We start from the raw sequence: 18,782 nt of genomic DNA on the forward strand, positions 1-18,782 counted from the left end.
GTTCACCTCCCCACCTGCCTGGTCTTCAATGACCGCAGTATTTCCTAACTAAATAAAATAACTAAATAAAATGCTCCACTTGTGCAACGTCATTCCGATCGCTGCATTCTTTCACGTTGTAATCGTTGTCCTTGTTGTTGTCGTCGTCGTTACTGTGGTCGTTGTTGTTGTTGTCATTTTTCATTGTTATTGCTGTTGTTGTCGTTGCTGCTGTTTTCGTTTTGTCGTTGTTGCTGTCGTTGGTTTTGTTGGCGCTTTGTCGTTGTTGTTGTCGTTTTGTCATTGCTGTAATTTCTTTTCTTGCACCAAGCCTACGTGTGGGCAAGCTCAGTGATTCCGTGCGGTCATGTGACAGAAGCGGCAACAGAATTCCACTAAATCAACGATAGCACGCTGACTTTTGCCTCAGTAGCGCCCCTGTGTTCTGCTAAGAGAAATATAAAATGTCAACTTGCAGCTGATGATGTCGTGTGCTTTCTTCAGCCTAGCACTATTGTGGATCGGAATGAATAATAGAGGGCAAAGTTATATACGCAAACTCAGTAGCGCGCTTTCGCCTGGATGGCAACGTCAAGATCGGTTTGCTGTCGTCATCAGCTATCTTGTTTTCTCCTTTTCTGCTTTTTAAACAGGGGTTCCAGCTACAAGTTTTTTTTTCTTTTTCTTTTTTTTTTTTTTACGGAGAGTCGCAGTCGGCTGACATTTTCAAAGAGCAGTGTACGCAAACACCGATTTCAAAATATTAACAAGCGGCAACCTCCGACAAAAGTTTGTCCGAAGTAGAATGTTTTGAAATCCGAAGAATAAAGAAACGCAATTTCGAAAAGCAGCCACGCCGGCGGTCGTTGCACAATCATCAGCTTCGTCCGAACCCACTCATCTCCTCAATTTTACCATGTGCGCAACTATACGCCCGCTGACCCTGTCGGTGATCAGCACTGTAGCAATCTCCGCAAGAAAATTGCGAGGGCAGGCGTGTACTACTATTCCTAATATGTGGTTAGTTGATACTGTGTTTTACTTAAGAAACTTAAAAGCACCGCTTTTCCTTCTGTAGCCTTTTTCCCCAGCAGCTCTCAGAGCAGCAACTATAGTCGGGTACAACTTTAGAAGGCAGCGGAATTTGCCCCCTCAAAGGCGGATGCATACGAGCCTCCACCAATGGGCGCGCACTAAAGACTTGCGTCATGAGCCGGACGACTGGTGTCGCCGCCGACGGAGAACATGGCAGCCCGCGCTTCAAGCCGGGGCGAGTCGCGTCAGCGGGACTATTTCTTTAGTCGCGGAGGAAATCGGCTGCTGCGCTTCGGTCATCTGGGCGGGGCCTCTCCTGTCTTCTTAAGTTGTACCCGACTATAGACGTTGCCATAAAAAGTTCTTTCATCTGCCGTTCGCATTAATCTGCATAAGCATTCGACCACATAACCAGCGAGCCTACTCACAGGAAATGTCTCTTGTATACTCGCAGCTAATCGAAAATTATGTCTTAAGAGTACAATATTACCCTGCAAAATTATATGTAATTTATTTTGTCCAAGCGGTCAGCAACAATTGCGGACTGTGAGCAGGCACTAAGGCTGACTTACGCGTAGGCCTTTCAAATGTCTGGATAGGCGTTGCTGTACAACTCTGAAACGTACCGCCGCGGGCTCCAATGTCGCGATAAATTTTAAAAGCTGGATAACTTCATTTTCACTTCACTTGCTAAAACACACTACAAAGGCTTTTTTGGTCCCGTTACCATATATCGGCGTAGCACATCGAAATCATCCAAATCTATCGCGGCAAAGATATTTTAAGGATATTTTACCGGCGCTCGTATTCAAGCGTCTTTCTTCCTCCCGATTACTCCTTAACAATTTTAAATTCTGGGGTTCTTCGGCCCAAAGCAATAATCCGAATATGAGTCAAGCTGCCGTTGGCGGGACACCTGATAAATTTCGGCCGTCCGGGGTTCTTTAACGTGCACCTAGTGTAGGCACAATAAGCGTTTTCGGATTTCAACCCCATCGAAATGCGGCCGCTGCAATCGGGATCGAGCCCGCGACCTTGAGCTCAGCAAAGCAATGCCGTAGCCACTAAGCTACCGCGGCCGGCTGACGGTTGGTTCTTTCCAAGAAGTATCGCCACTGCTTGAATGTTCCCGAATCGTTGTCAGCCTGCATCTGAAGCGTCGCTGTCGTACAGAAACAGGAGGTGTGAACAAAATTAATTCGTCGCAGCAGGCCGTCTGGCTATTGTATGAAAGCAGCTTTCGTGTTTCTTCCTCTCCGTGCGATTAAAAAACACGCAGTTCGTTTACGTCATGGAAATATTCATATTCGTTGTTGCTAGGTGCTCGTAAACCTTCCAAGAAACTCAATATCATCAGTGCAATATCGTTTACGGAGCCCGTGTAGGTGCAATGATTCATTTTTTCCTCGATTCTATTTCTTAAAGCCAGACGGCGGAACGGTCCCCGGGATGACGTAACCGTATACATATAGCGACGCTGGAAATGCTGACAGAGCGCGAACAAAGAGAGACGAGAATCGCGATAGAATTGCTGCAGTTTTGCGGCGCGGGTTACCACATTATTGGTTACAAATAAACTGCTTAGCGTTTGCGACAGAGAATGGAAACCAGAGCACCATGCGTTTCGGGCTTGCGTATCACAAACCGTGGTGTGTGTGTGTGTGTGTGTGTGTGTGTGTGTGTGTGTGTGTGTGTGTGTGTGTGTGTGTGTGTGTGTGTGTGTGTGTGTGTGTGTGTGTGTGTGTGTGTGTGTGTGTGTGTGCGTGCGTGCGTGCGTGCGTGCGTGCGTGCGTGCGTGTGTGCGTGTCTGTGTGCGTGTCTCGTGTGCGTATGTGTGCGTGTGTGTGCGTCAGAAAAAGAAGGAATGGTCTTGTCTTACCAACGCTGTGATCGTTATCCGGTATTTACTGCAATCTTGATAAGCCGCCACCGCCACAGCGAACGCTGCAAGAAATGTGAAAATGGGGCAAAAAAAATGAATAGGCTTCTTCGAAAACTTGCTTTCTCATGAGCGATTATTTCTCGACTTATTCTTCAACAGAGAAACAGGAAAAATTGCGTTGAAGCTTTCGAAATCGGCATTTCTCGCCAATCACTTACCGAACAACGCCCCTGTCGTGCGCTTCATCCAGTGCCGGTTCTTCTTGCTTGTCACGTTGCACCGCTTGCTATCTGCCTTCTTTTGTGATATAGAGAAAAAAACTGAGAAGTATATCGCAATATTAAAGAACGGGGAGTAATGAGCAGCTGCAGATGTTATCCTAACCGATGGCGTAGCGTGCTTCTACGGCCGTTGGGTGAGAAATGTGATATACACTCACATACACACAAACTGCACATGCACCCATGAACATGAACCTACCCTATGCCACATGGCATTACCTGCATGCCTCATCTTCATTACATACCCTCTCTCTCTCTCCCTTCCCCCTGCCCTCCTTCCCTTTTATATCCCTTCTCGTCGGCCTCACCCGCCTTCGCGGGCAGACCTTCGCGGCTTCCCATACTAACGAAGAACTATTTCACTGGCAGTGCTCTCTCTACCAGGTTGCACTGGTCGTCTGCCCCATGCGCGTTTACAGGCCGTGCCCGTGATTCGTGTGTTCGGCAACCTCGATCGACCCTGTTGTCCGGCGGCGGACCTTGACACCAAGAGAGCGCTCTCCAATCGGACTCTTCTGCTAGAGCTTACCGCTCCCCAACCCGATCATGTTCCAATTAACACTTAGATCGCGATGAATGCCGAATGCAAGCTTTCTAATCTGTCTCTGGCGCTTGTAACCCGGTTTCCACGCACTGCCCTTTCCATTTCCGTGTTCTTCGATCATTTTCTAATTCGTTTCCAGTCGTATAGGCTTAGGCTCCGAACTTTTTTTTTCTCTCACCTATTGGCTTGTTTCACTAAATTTTCTTTGGGTTATTGGTGACAATTACCACTTTTATTTTATGTTTACATTGGCTCTTTTTGCCCGTTATACCTTATGGTGGTGCGGGCTCACCCCCATATTTCTTTTTTTTTTTCATTCCTTTTCTTCCCGGGGGACAAAACTAAACGCATTAAAACTATCTTCAGATTCCCATTTATGCCTGAAGGTCTCAAGAAAACTTGAAACACCTTCGTTGCACGAAGCGCGCATGTGGTATTTCGCCAAGGGCAGTGAATGGCTGGCATATCGCCGATCTAGTACTGCAGCAATTACAAGTGAATTATACCCCAATCAACTATGTGAATCGCGCCCGTCGTGTAAACACTAGGGTTATTGCTTTACCTATATATGTGACGAGCCGCACAAGAATGGTGCGGTGCAGTGTGGTGAAGGAAGAAAAAGTTCGGAATAAACAGAGCTTCGCACGACAGCCATGTCTCCTGCGTTACATATATATATATATATATATATATATATATATATATATATATATAGTGGCTTATCCTTATCACAAATGAAGCTCACAAAGTGGACATTAAACGGAAGTAGTTTATTTAGGACTGGTAATTGCGCGCTATATATTTCTGCATGTGATGGATGGATGGATGCAAAACTTTCATGAAAGTCCTGAGGTGCAAAACTTTTAAAGACAGGTGAGTTCACATAAAGCGAATTTTTCGGCAGCGGACTTGAAGAGGTGCCGACCCTGTGGTTCCAACACCGAGCGAATTGACCAAATCACTGGAACTAATTGCTAAAGGTCTAGAAATTCGCTTTGAAGGGGGCATGACACAGTCACCCAGCAATTTGATGTTTTTTGCGAGAAATTGTAGTAGAGGGTCAATTATGGCTATAGACGTCTTCACAAAGGCGCTTTCGATGGTCTGGCGTCGAGAGTATGTGTCAGTGTTGCCTGTTCAGTCTGGACTGTGAGCTTGCCTCGCGCTTGCGTTGCGGAGTGGTAGCTTTCCTTCGATGTTTCAGTTTATTTTTGTTGTGAATGACTTACGCTCGCAAATAATGGCATATACTCATCAAAAGACTACAGGCCAGCACACTGTGCAGTTTATGGGTGCACAAACAACCAGCGGAAAAGAACGATTTTGGGGACTATAGTGTGTCCACAACACAGCACTCCGCGAGACCACTGCCGATGTGGTATGTTCACGCTTCACCGGTTTCCTGCATCACCTGAGGACTTAGCATTCCAGTCTAATATGAACCAATGCACACATCAGTTAAATCACTCATTTTGGTACACCCTTTTCGGCACACTTCATTATATGTTGCGAGGATTGTCAGCTCTTCGATGCAATATTTTCTCGTAAGTAGTGGCAGAAGCTACATTTGTTATTCTTTAAAACACGACTTCATTCCAGTGCCTAATACCCCTCCCCCCCCCCCCCCCCATCCGTCTTAGGTACACTTTTGATCGTGACCGAGCCCAATCTGGAACGAATTTCTCGGTCGCAAATGGCTCTTTGCTCAATCTGCGGAAGGGAGCCAATCGCGGTCGAATGTTCCGCGGGCGCGATCGCGATCAAAAGTGGCCGTGTGACACCGGTACAAGACAAATTGAAGCATTCTGCGATAGAACCTAGCCGGTAAATTCACTTCGCAACGATCTGTAAAAACTGTGTCCTACTTAGGACACGATTTTTACTGATCGTATATATGGAATATACGGCATATCGAAGATGTATGCAGCCCCGGTGTCCGCCAAAACATCGTCTCGGCGTTCACACGCACACTGCGCGACCCTGCACATAAAGTTAACTTCGAAATCTAGCACCTGGCCTGTATCAGTTGCGCTGGCATCTGTGATCACTGTCGCGCGTCGGTTGACTGCAGGTACAGCGCTGCTCTAGCGCCACGCTTCTGCTTTGACATTTGGTTATAAGCACCCTGCGTGGCACCAGATTCAATAAATTTTGCATGATTGACCTGTTGAGTTGCGTCGGAAGCGTATGGAGTAACCACCGCATATCTACCAACCGCTTACACGCGTCGGCGAGCCGCCGGAGCCTCGTTATAAACACGATTGCCCGACAGCTATGTACGCGCCTGCTTTCGCTAAATGAGGTAACCCTCAACCAGGAAACGTACTGGTGAACAAATTCAATCGACGACTACAGTCATATGTGCCCCGCAATAACACTGAAAAATACCGCTGATTAGCGCGTCAGGTCTCGACGAAGCAGACGTGGCTGCCGCCGCTACCGACGACGAAACGCCACATTCACTGGCTGGGCTTGCTGTAACCATTGCACTTCAGACTGAGCGCTCACGCGAGCATGTGAAACATGTAACAAGTCAAGCGGCACAAGACAAGCGAAGCGAAAGAAAACAATCTAAATAACGCTCGACGAAGATCCCACAACAGAAGTGCGGCCGGCCTGCTCTCGCAAGGCTCACAGTCCAAAATGGCGGCATGTTCTGACGCTAGATGTCGCCCGTGTCGGGCGATGGCGCTACTGAAACGTCGGTTTGTGAAAAGGTCTACGACATACACGTGTAAAAACCGGGCAGTAAAAGCACATTTATGCCCAAAATATGAGCTAGAACTCGCCGGCTCTAAGCCCCGCCTTACGGCACCGACCGCCATATTGCCATGTCATGTGTGACGTCATGTGCTGCATGGAACCCAGTTATCGTCTGCTACAAAATCTGCCACCGCACCATGTGAGGTCGGAGCATAGCTGCCGTTTGTTGGTGCAGATATCGCGTGTCATGTCTTCGGCACCGCCAACTTCGCGTGAAAATTCAAGCGACGAATATTTAGAGCAGCAGAAGCAGCAATCGCGTCGTATGCGCTGATCATTTTGACTTCGGCCCCATTGCCACCAGCTCAAGGGACGATACATAGCATCCGAGATTTGCGCTGGCCGCGTAAGTCTTGGAGGCTATAAACTACGACAGCGTAGTAAACATGTTCAACATAGATGGCGACTTTGGTATTGAGCGAAATGCTGCGGCTGCCTTTCCTAACGGTTTCTTCAATTTTCCGAGTTCTAGCAGCCCGCTGGCAGCCAGACCGCAGCCAGCTAGTTCCGGTCCTGATAGGAAGTCACGTGGGCTGGGATCCCAAGACAACCTGAAGCTGCCCGAAGTTTGCAAAAAAGAACACCCGGACAGCTGGCCGCAGGATAAGCGTAAACATGACATGGCAGCGGCCGGTGTGGCCGGCTCGGCGTAGTCGGTCTATTTATGCGTTGCCAGCTTGAAAATATATAGTTGCATTAGGGAATACGATAACTTTTGCGAGATTTCGCGCTACTCGGTATCTCACTTTCCACAGCGCAACAAACAGTCTGCGAAATCGCACGTCAGTGATCGCGAAAGCGATCGCTCGAGGATGCCTCGAGTAGGTCAGCCACCGGCTACATTTGAAGTGACTTGACAAGACACGAAAAAGCGGGAACATACGCGTAAACTTTCGTGCCATCATTCTTTAATTCGATTTCAGAATGTTTGTTTCAGTTGATTGTGCTCCTCTTAATTCTGCTTCTGTGCTGAAGGAGCTGGGGCTGCGGCTAGGCGCATAGAAATACACGCCGCATGTGGCCAGCGAAAAGGTTTACACAAAAAATAGTATTGGTCAGATCATGAGAGCAATAATTAAGCTAATGTACGTGTGGCCAGTACTCGTCTCAACCAGTGCATTCCTTTAACATTAGCGGCCTAAATATAGTTAGAACGCAACGGTTTTGAGCTGCCGCCCAAGCATACGACTGAGAGACGGAGCGAACACGGGCTAGCTGCAACGTCTTCGCTAACTGAATAAAAAAAAGAGATACCGCCCCATATACGAGAGTGAAGTGAAAAGGGATACCGCCAGAGAAAGATGAACCGAAAAGGCACCGCAATGTGTCAGAATGAGCGTCTAAACTTTGTAGACAACTTGCGCGGAACACGATGAAGATACCATGAAAGCATGATCGACAGCGCCGCGCGCTGTTCATGGCCTGGAAGAAGCGTTCACGGGACACACACACACATGCACGCACAAACGAAAGCTTCAAATGGTTCGCCTCCGCTCGTATGGCACCGCCTCGCAAGGCGGGACGGTGCGTTAGAACCCTAGTAAGATAATGCTAGAAGTAATGCAATCAGCGATCCACGCACCGCGCCGACGTCGCGTATCGCGCCGACGAGTGCGCGAGCGCTCACTGAGGCGAAGACCAAAACCGCGTTAGCGTCGGCGGCGCGCGCTATCGTTCGACGCAAGCGAAGTAAAAGTCCTCAAGCGCCCGCGTTGCAATCCGTCAGGTCCCCACAAAGATGGCGGCGACAGCTCATCGCCTCTTTTTGTCGTCTGTTAACCAGAGAACTTCCAGAGAGCAGCCAGTGGCCGTATTCTGAAACGTTCGCCTAGGCGAAATTTCTTTTTTCGCTTTCAGGTGTGCGCGCTGATTGGCTGGTTGAGCGAAATTGAATGACGTCGGGCTCAACCACCTAATCAGCTCATCCAATTTTGCTAAAACAGCCAATCAGCGCACGTCTAAAAGCGAAAAAAGAAATTTCGCCTAGGCGAACATTTCAGAATACGGCCCCAGACCAAAATCGTCCTGTCTGGTTCTGGCAGCCCGCGGTTAACCAGAAGCGTTCAGCAAGAACGCGCGGCGGGCGAAAGGGCGTCGCGTGGTGAGCGGAGCAACGCGAGAAAAAGTCGCAGTTTCGCCCTAAAGGCGAAGCATCAATTGCGATAGCGAATTAGTAGAGAGCTATACGGAGTAAGGATAGTAGTTTTATCGGCTGCATAAACTTGGACACATTCGCTTACTAACTGAATTAACATTCATGGTGCCAGCGCTCACAATCAAACTTGAGTAGATCACATTCGATGACCGCAGACGACCGCTGTGAGAACGCTGGCGTGAGCAGCCGCGTAAAGTGCAAGTACGTAGTTGCGGTATAGAGTAGAAGCCGCACTCCCTCCCTCCCGCGCTGCCTTCCCGCTTTCCTCCTTTCGCGTGAGAGATTGAGTCGCCAGTTCCCCTTGCGCCCGTTCGCAAGGTACGCAATTGGTGCCGCAGCTAAACGTCACCTCCACTCCCTCCCTCCCATGCACGACGGAACACGTCGCGTTGCTCTCCGCCGTTCGTTCGATCTCCGTGAAGCGCGCGTCCCTCGCGTGCTTTCACTCGCACATACAGCATATGGCGCGCGGCGACGATTTTATCATAGAATATTTTATCGCCCTTTGACTTTATGGGGATTTTCACGGAGACGGCGATGATGACGACGACGGCAGTGACGCAGGCGGCAGAAATACGCTTGGAGTGTCCATATAATTGCTATCGCAATAAAACGAAGACGCCCTGACTGGCTCTGGCAGCCCGCGGGTAGCCAGAGGTTGAAAATCAAAGAAGCCTACTGTTGAGCACTATGGCTTTATTTCTCATGTGTCATGCATACAGCACTGCTTAGCCAGCCTTTCAAGGAAAACAATTGTAATGCAAATTGTAATGCGCATAGATTGTTTACTGACACGCACTCCATGCATGCATGTGTCTCGGATCCGCGTTCCCATCCGTTTTTTTTTTTTTTTTGTCCTCTGTAGTTGCGTGTGGGATGCCCGCGCACCTGTGTGCGTGGCGCAACGATATTGCGCGATGTATACGCTTTGGCTGAACCTTTACTTGAACTTGCACCCGATATCGCTAAAAAATAGCAAGGCTGACGTTTGGCCGGGGCACTGCCTGCAGGATGGGTTGGTGCGCGAACATGATCGGCATCGGGTCTGGCCGCAACATCAGCTTCTTCACGGGTATCCCAAACTCGGCGAGCAGGCGCAAATCGTCGTTGTAGCTGAATTAAGTGTTCCGAGAACAAAACCAAAGCATCAAATGAGCGCCAGTCCTTCCTGCCCACATTCTTCTCCCAAGTCTTACGCTTGGCGGGCTCCTTGGGGAACCTGAAGAACGATACGGAGCACTCCTTGTTCCCTTCGCTCTGGCACCCCACAGCGCTATATACATAGACGCCGCGGTGGTATTGTTTCAGTCCCTGCAAGCTGAACGATTCCAATGGCAAGCTGAACAAAGCATAACTTTCCCGCATGCGCGCACAGCTGAAACACGGATTCTTGCTGCTCGCTCGGCAAGCATGCAGCTTGTGACGTCATGTCTCGCGAGCGTGCCAGTGTTGCTCGACTGTTATGCCGTTCGAATGTAATATGAAACATTTCAATTACAAATTAGGTGCTGGCTCAAACGCGCTAAAATTTGCCCACGAGTTCTCGAACGCCCAAGAATTACCTCACACAATACAGATATTGAAAATTGGGTGTCATGCCTCCTTTTAAGTTGATTATGCCCTATCACGTTACACCGCGCTTACACATGGCGAAGACTTCGAAGAAGTAGCAGTTTCGGAACTGACAAATGTTCTAATCCAGCTGCCCAATTCAGCGCCAGGTGCCGATGGCATCACTACGGCAATATTAAAAACTTTATTTAGGATATCATCTGACACTTTACTTACCATGGCATACCATTCTACTTAAAAACTTGTGGATTCCTCCGGAATGGAGACTTGCGAAAGTAATCCCTTTTTAAAAAGCAAGGTTCTGGTTATGTCTTACGTACCATTAGCCAATATCTCTTACATCTAATCTAGTAAAACTCATCAAAGGAATCTTACACAACCCCGTAGATAATTGGTTTACAGCGAACATGATTTTGAGCCCATGCCAAATTGGCTTCAGACGTGGGTGCTCGATATGGTGTGCCGATGTCGATCTAGAAAGTCGTGTTCAACTAGCTCGTTGTCAAAAAGAATGTGCAGCTTTAGTCACTTTGGATATAACTAAAGCGTATGACAGTGGAAACAACACAGGTGTCATGTAAGCCTCATTAACGCACTTCAATATGCAGGTCTGCCAAATTATTTTGTCGCGTGGGTTCATGAATTTTTAAACAGAAGGTAATTTAGTGCTCTCAACACGAATTCGCTTCATTAACGCATAAACATTCGGGTGGGGCGGTCCACCCCAAAGTTCAGTTCTATCGCCATTGCTGTTTAATGAGTTACTGAGTACTGTACCTTTGCAACAAGATGGGCATGAGTACGTATACGCTGACGACACCGCATTTTTTGCTGCATCAGTAGATTTACATGGATTGTACCAAAGTCTACAGTCCTATATGAGTAGCCTAGAATTGTGGCTTGATAGCATTAGCCTCTCTCTTAATATCACAAAACGCGCCATCCTAATTTTCCCTCCAAGTGTCCCTGTGCAAATTTCAATTCATTATAAACAAGAGAGTATCCCGCAGGTGAATTCACTTAAATATTTGGATGTCATATACAACAAAAAGCTTAATTGGAGTCCGCATATAGAGCACATTACGTCAAACGGAGCACGCGCAGTAGGAATGCTGCATAGACTTGGCAGCAATCGATCAGGATTACGTCACCATGCGCTGGTTATGTTCTATTGCATGTATGTTCACCCGATAATGGTGGTTGGCTGCCTATTGTTTTCTGGAGGACCTGCATACAAAATTCGACCCCTGGTTCTATTAGAACGAGAAGAATTACGTTTATGACTTGGGCTTCCTAAATTCGTCGCCAATGAGATATGAAGAAGCATGCGTGCCTTCTCTTATCATACGATTTCATATCCTAACCGTACAAACTTTCCTAAAGATATATGTATCTCCACAGAGGAGGTCACAGTATGTTTTCATTATTGATTCGGCCTCATTTTTTAACCACCAGTGGTATCGCTCACGTTTCCCTCAACTTGTTTTCTCACAAAAACTATTGGAACCATTTAATGTCCACCTATTGAGGTGGTTTTACCAAACTACTCTGTTCCAGTCCCTAAAATTGAATTTGACTATGATTTCCCAAACAATGGTAAACATTTGCCCTATCAATATCTGAATAGTAATTTGGGAACGCCACCTTACACACCTGGATACAAAGACCGTGATAGCAACTGATGCTTCCGTCTGGGAAGAGAAGGCATATCTAAATTGGTCTTTTTCCATTCGGCTGCCTGACTTCACGCCTACCTTTCAAGCGGAATCATTGGCAATTGTCTTAGCGTTCCGCAAATTACCATCAACTCGGTCAATCAGCCATAATTTTACGCCATTGTCAATCTGTGTGTTCTTCACTAACCACGTCAACTTCGTCAGATTTATTAGAAACGGTCTATTCTCTCCTCCCAAGACATTTACGCCTCGTTAGTTTAGTGCGGATGCCAGGCCACAGAGGTCTAGCTTTAAATAAATATGCAAATGCACTCGCACTTGCATCCCACGATGGTCCATATAATCCACATTTTACCAACGTCGGCTATCATTACTGCGGCGCGTTTCGGAAGATTTACTGCTTCAAATAATTCTGCGAAATTGTCGTTGTCAACATGTGCTTTCCCGTTAGGGCTCTGTTCCTTCTGACCAGCAGCAGTTGCCTCGCGGGCCGCGTGGCGCCTACCCGTTGCACCGGCGTCTAATTAGAGCCCCCTTCAATGGAGGTTCAGCGGAAGACTAATCCTTGCTATAGTTGCCGATGCTTCGCCCTTCGGGTCCGAAACAAAAACAAACGTTTTCAAACCTACTCGCTCAGCTTGCTACCGTCGTAACTATTACTTCCAAATGTCGAGCCGTTCCTGCATCATCCCGCAAGTCTTGATCTGTACAACCAAAGCCCACTTCAGTTATTTGTTAGACATCACTGGCATTGCATTGTGTTCGCACCAGCGCTGTTTAGCGTTAGACATTTCTAGCGTCTTCTTTTTTTATTTGTGAAATTCGTTTCCTTCCTTTTCTGTTCTATTGCGATAGCAATTTTACGGACACTCCACGCGCACTTCTGCCGTCGGCGTCGCCGTGATCTTCCGTTTACAATCCAATGGCGCTAACATCGTCGTCGCTCGTCGTACGCTGTATGTGCGAGTGAATTCGTGCGAGGGTGAGCCGACGTTGGTGGCTCAATCTGGCGCGCGCAAGGGAGAAAAGCGGGGAGTTGCGCTCAAGGCACCGGAGATTCTTGCTCCAGCGTTTTGACAGCGAGTGGGCGCTGTCGTCGAGTGAGATGTGTTCGTGTTTGCTGGTACGCGCGTGACACCATGCTTGTTAATTTTGTTTACATGGCCGATAGAACTACTATCCTTACTTCGCATAGCTGTCTACTAATTTGCTATCGCAATCGATGCTTCACCTTTCGGGCGAAACTGCGCCTTTTTTTTTCGCTTTGAAGCAAAAGTGGGTCTATCTCGGTATTTTCAATGCAAAGATCTACTTAGTCTCAACAAGGCTATGCTGTGCAGGGAAGGTTCGTTCCAGCCAAGTAGTAACGTGAGCCAGCTCCTAGTTCCGGAATAGAGAGGTGCGCCAGCCCGCTGTGTGCCCTTTAGTTAACGTGACGCTTCCGTTTGGCCGCCGTCCCAATTCTGGTTACGTGATGCAAAACATAATTTTTGCCCCAGTGCAAACAATCGATGACGGGGCATATATTCTCCAAGTTAATCTCGGCAACCCACAACGCACTCGGGTATCATACACATAGAAAGTATATTCTCATTATCGTAACTTTTATTTGCGGTTTTTTATTACTTCCGCTCTTCTTCGGCACGCATAAGCGTTGAATCCTGCTCACGTGTCTATCACGAACGTCGTCAGTGTTTTTTGCAATTAATACCACTGTGCAAAGAAGAACAATACTTCGTTAGAAAAGCAGCTACACGAAAGAGAAAGTGAAACAGCAGCGACAGACAACGCTCACCTTTCAAACACCAACGCTTAGAGAAGGTATCTCTGGTGAAACTCGGGACGAACGAGGCACCGCTGCTGTCTTCGCCGTCTCGCTTCTTCAACGCTACGGCACCGTCACGATCGAGCTAGCTTTCGAGCACGAGTGAAAGAGCAACTTGCAAATCTGCGTTGTATGCGTGCAATGACACATCTGATCAACGCCATCCCAGATGGCAGAAGACCTCGGCAAAAGCTAAAAAATAAATAATGACTTGCTAAGGTTCGCAATTTATGCGGCGCCACTTGAAAATTGAAAGCGCTTGAAATGACAGATGTCGAAACCGACGCACATGAGCGTCGCAAGAAGCCGCGCATTCGAAAAAGGAAGCGCTCTAGTTTCGCGGCGGCAAGATGGATTTTAGTAAAACTTTAGGGTCATTGCCTCTTGACAGGTCCGTCGTTTTCTCTCGTATGCAGCAGATGATGGATACAGATGTTGAGGTCGATGATGCCCTAAGGAGCAATGGTATATTATAGAAGTTATAGCAACTCTGCCCCACGTTTCCCGCACGTGAAGGGATGACGCTTATGGAGGTTCGAAAACATTTACAACATATCTTTATTTTATACTAAGCGCGCCTGTGCAGTGATGTACTTTGCATTTTGTCGACTGATAAATATGCGTGCTTTTCAGAGAATAAACTTTAGTTTCAAGTAGCGCTCGTCCTTCCTTCCTTCCTTGTGCCCTCGTTTTTTTTTTCGCGTTTTAGGTCAAATAGGAATTCGTACAAACTCGCCCAAATTTCAGTTAATGATACATAAGGTTACCTCGAAATGCCGTACCTGGCGTCGTCGACATTATCGCGACGTCATAACACAGCCTAGCCTAGCCGGCCTAGGCAAGAGACTGGATCAAATCGAGAACGTCAAATGCTCCATATACGCAGATGACGTAGCGCTCCGGATCGCCGGAGGTAGCCTGGGATCAATTGAGAACGGTCTGCAGCAAGCGATTGCTGCTATCGAGGAATACCTCGCTCCCACAGGTCTGCGATGTTCGCCCGCTTAATCGGAGCTCCTCGTCTACAAACCATCGAGAAGCGGCCCCAAGCCAAAAAGCGAAATCAGAGACACACACGCCATTACTCTAAGAACAAAAGACGGAGGAACCATTCCGCACGTGAGCAAAATCAGAGTTCTCGGCATGCTCATTGAGAGCAACGGCTGTAACGCAGCGACAGTGGCGAAGATCGCTACAAAGTCGGTAACGCCATGAATTTCATACGACGCGTAGCAAACAGACAACACGGCCTTCAGGAAGGAAATATCCTCAAGCTAACAAACGCCTTCGCGCTATGCCACTTGACCTACGAGGCGGCCATGCACAGGTGGAAGGTAGCGGAGAAGGACAAACTCAATGCGCAACCGAGGAAGCCAGTCAAACTAGCACTAGGAATCCCCAAGAGCACCGGGACAGAGCTCCTGCTGCAACTGGGGGTACACAATGCACTTGAAGAAATCGCCGAAGCTCAAGAACGGGCTCAATTGACAAGACTCTCTGGAACCAAACCGGGTAGAGCAATCCTAGCCAAACTAGGTCATGACACCACAGCAATCGAGAATCTATGCGAAAGTGTTCCGACGGACACACGCAACTTCTACAGGGTTCGCCCACTCCCGTGCAACATGAACTCCGCGCACCATCAACCCAGAAGGCTGGCACGCAGATCGTTCATCCTGCGCGAAATACGCGATAAGAAGATCCAAGCCTGTTTCGTAGACGCGGCACAGTACCCGTCCAGATAGGCCTCCGTTGCCACCACGGTCAATAAGCAAGGTCAAGTCACAAACGCTCTCACAGTCAAGACCTACAAGTCCGAGATAGCAGAACAGGTTGCCATTGCACTCGCGCTCACAGACCCGACCACCACCCACGTCTACAGCAATTCACGCTCGGCCGTCAAAGCCTTTCAGAAAGGCGCCGTTGCAAGACAAGCACTACAAATAATCAATACACCCGCACCGCTGCAGCATCAGACCATCTACTGGCTCTCGGCACACCTCGGAGAGATCGATGATGCACCTCCTGATCTCAATGAGATGGCTCACAGGAGCGCGCGAGACCTAACCCTCCTCAACGCCACCTATTCTGCTCGTGACCATCCCCGCGAGAATCGGGACCCTCCCTCCACATACAACGAGGTCACAAAGCACTTTTTATCTAAGAATATACAGCACACCTCACAATAAGCTCACTAGGCCTCAAGCCATCACCTTCAGAATGCTTCAAGCCAACACCCCCGCAGAACAGACTACATCACTACATGCCTGAGCTATACACAACATCATATTGCGAAAATTGCCTTAGAACACTAGACGTTCATCACTTGCTCTGGCCATGTGGTCGGACCCACGCAAACAAGAATCAAGACTCCGCCAGGCTACAAGAAGCACTACGCAACACGGACCTGGCGGAACAGCTCTGGGCCGTCCAGCGAGCCCACGATGCGGCCAGGGAGCTAAAACTCCCGGTCCCAACGTGGGAGTAGCCCGCTCTATGGGGCCTTGCGCCTCGTAGCCCGCAGGACCTTGCAATAAAGTTATCCCATCCATCTATCCATAACACAGAGCAAACTTTGCTGACCTCGTGTAGCAGTCAGGCCAGGTGTGATGTTGTGGCTAATAAAAAAAAAACTCTTTCCCAGATGTATGCCAATCTGAGTAGCTGATGAATCAAGGACAGCGAAGCTATGTGATCGGGTCATCACGCCTTTCAGAAGCATAACGATCTCTTTTTTGGCTAGTCCTACGGTACCCACGAAGGCTGCGTTGCCGCAAAACGCTGATGGCTTGCACCCGCCGCAGCCTTACAACCTCCTAGCTAGCCTCCAACGTGCAGCAGGTACAAGGCGACCTGAGAAACAAAAATTACGGATTACTGACCACAATTAACCGCGCAAAGTCGTTTCCCATTTACGACAGCTATAGGTATAAGGCAACAATTATTTTATATTTGAGTGATAATGACGTTTCAAAAGCAAATTCAGGGTACCGACACACCTCGCATGGCATGTACCTGCGACATCAACTGCGCCGTCGCACGCCGGTGGCCTTCCCCGCCGCACGATGACCGTTGCCTTACCTGTCGTGGTGACGTAGTGGCTTTAACGTTTCGCAGTTAAGCCTGAGGGCGTGGGATCAAATCCCGGCACCGCCGGCCGCATTTCAGTGGGGAGAAATGCAAGACCGCCTGAGGTCCGTTGGCAGGCACGTTAAAGAAACCCGCCAGGATCAAAATTACCCCCCCCCCCCCCCCTACAGGCATGCCTCATAGTCGTATCGTAGTTGTGGCATGTAGAACCCCAGAATATATTGTGGTTTTAAACTGTTGCGCTGTAAAATAAATTGAGGAGCCATTCCACTCTGTGAAGGTGAATGACCAGCGGAGCTTTAGAACATCACACAGGGTTAGACAAAGGAACATTTATCTATTTTCATCATTTGCTCATGGTAGTGACGTTGTCATTGCTGTCACATACACTGATTGGTTCGGTTACAACCTCAGACAGAATCTTGGCTAAAGTTCAATCTATAGACGACCGCTGTTGAGTAGTTGAGTGACTTTGATTGGTGTGGCACTTCAAACCAATCTCTTCTAGCACAAACTGAGTGACCCATTTCTTGTCTGGTTTCGAAATTTCCGCATCGAAGTCTGCAATGATGATCACATGGGTAGTGTCATCACGGCTAACCCATGAAAAGTGCGTGGTCATGACCTTCTCGATATCACACTTGGATGTACCTGGAGATATATACACAGTGGATATCACAATTTCGTCTTTCGTTTGTACGACACAAACATCCCCACAGTTGGTGGCAATGTCCCCTTGCGAGTCGAGGGTGTGTGGTTGTACATATATGTACATATATGGACAATATATGTACATATTGTCCTTTGCGAGTATGGCAATGCCTCCTGCTCGTGAGTCCATGTGCTGTTAACAAATGATTCCAGTATACCCATCGAAGTGAAACAATGCATCTTTATTTATTTATTTCATTTATCTTTATTATTATTTATTATTATTATTGGCAGTGGAATGCTTGAAGCCTGCTTCACCTCCGCCGCGTGTCGGTCCGGTATTGCATTATTTCTGCGATCGGCCAACTCTCACCTTGTTTATTGTTGACGCACAAACACGAAAAATACATGGAAATCTTGATTTATTTATTTAATTTATTATTATTCATTCGTTGTTATTACTACTATTAGGGGAGCAGTGCTTGAAGCCTGCTGCACCTCCGCCACGGCTGGGCCCGGTATTGCACTACGTCTTGGATCGGCCCACATTTTTGCCCACAGACACGACAATTGCATTAGGGGGTAGAGTTATACAGCTTCACTGTAAAGAAAAAGTTGTCGCAGTTTCACCTGAAAGGCGAAGCATCAATTGCGATAGCAAATTTGTAGAGAGCTATACGGAGTAATAATATTAGCTTTATCAGCTGTATAAACTTGGACATGCAGCAGCACCGGCAACACGCAGAACTGTTGTCGACGCCGTCGGCGTTTTGCCCGCGTTCGCTCAAAATGCGTGCGGCGTTGGTGACTGTTGCCGGAGCCTCTGATATAAATAGACACTTGCTGCCGCAGCTAAACGTCGCCTCCCTTCCCTCCCCCTGCCGCCCCCTCCTCCACGGCCTCTCGCGCGTAGGAAGAAGGCGCGTTTGCTCTACATATATGGTGATTGTAAAGGAGGAAAGAGACGCCTACTTCTGCAGCCCTTAAGCAAGCACGGCGCAGAACGCGCGTTTGTTCTCCGCCGTGCGTTCACTCCCCGTGAAAGCGCGCGCCCCTCGCGCCCTTTCACTCGCACATACAGCGTTCGGCGCGCGGCGACGATTTCATCTCCATTGACGGCATAAGGAACCTCACGGCGACGGCGACGGCGACGGCGACGCCGACGGCGACGGTGACGCCGACGGCAGAAATTTGCTTTTGAGTGTCCATATAATTGCTATCGCAATAAAAGTTGTCGCAGTTTCACCTGAAAGGCGAAGCATCAATTGCGATAGCAAATTTGTAGAGAGCTATATGGAGTAATGATAGTAGCTTTATCAGCTGTATAAA

The 18,782-nt window shown here is 48.2% G+C and overlaps 1 protein-coding gene across 8 annotated transcripts in view; it reads right to left on the reverse strand.

The window, feature by feature from the left end:
- The window catches only part of LOC119446040 (uncharacterized), a 58,389-nt gene extending 44,490 nt beyond the window's left edge, over window positions 1-13,899 (reverse strand). For 5 of the 8 annotated variants that reach the window (XR_007466101.1, XM_049663834.1, XM_049663838.1 and 2 more), the window contains exons 1-2: window positions 3,115-3,418; window positions 2,894-2,958 (exon numbers count right to left, since the gene is read on the reverse strand). Coding sequence is in view for 6 of the 8 variants with exons in the window: in XM_049663834.1 (XP_049519791.1) it covers window positions 2,894-2,958; window positions 3,115-3,142 (93 nt within the window). In the remaining 2 variants the exon portion in view is untranslated. Of the gene's footprint in view, window positions 1-2,893; window positions 2,959-3,114; window positions 3,419-13,682 lie in introns of those variants that run through there. The other 3 variants (XM_049663831.1, XM_049663833.1, XM_049663837.1) reach the window with 3 other exon arrangements.
- Between the last annotated feature and the right edge of the window lie 4,883 nt (window positions 13,900-18,782).

Source organism: Dermacentor silvarum, chromosome 3 (assembly GCF_013339745.2).
Source record: "Dermacentor silvarum isolate Dsil-2018 chromosome 3, BIME_Dsil_1.4, whole genome shotgun sequence".
Lineage (NCBI taxonomy): Eukaryota > Metazoa > Arthropoda > Arachnida > Ixodida > Ixodidae > Dermacentor > Dermacentor silvarum.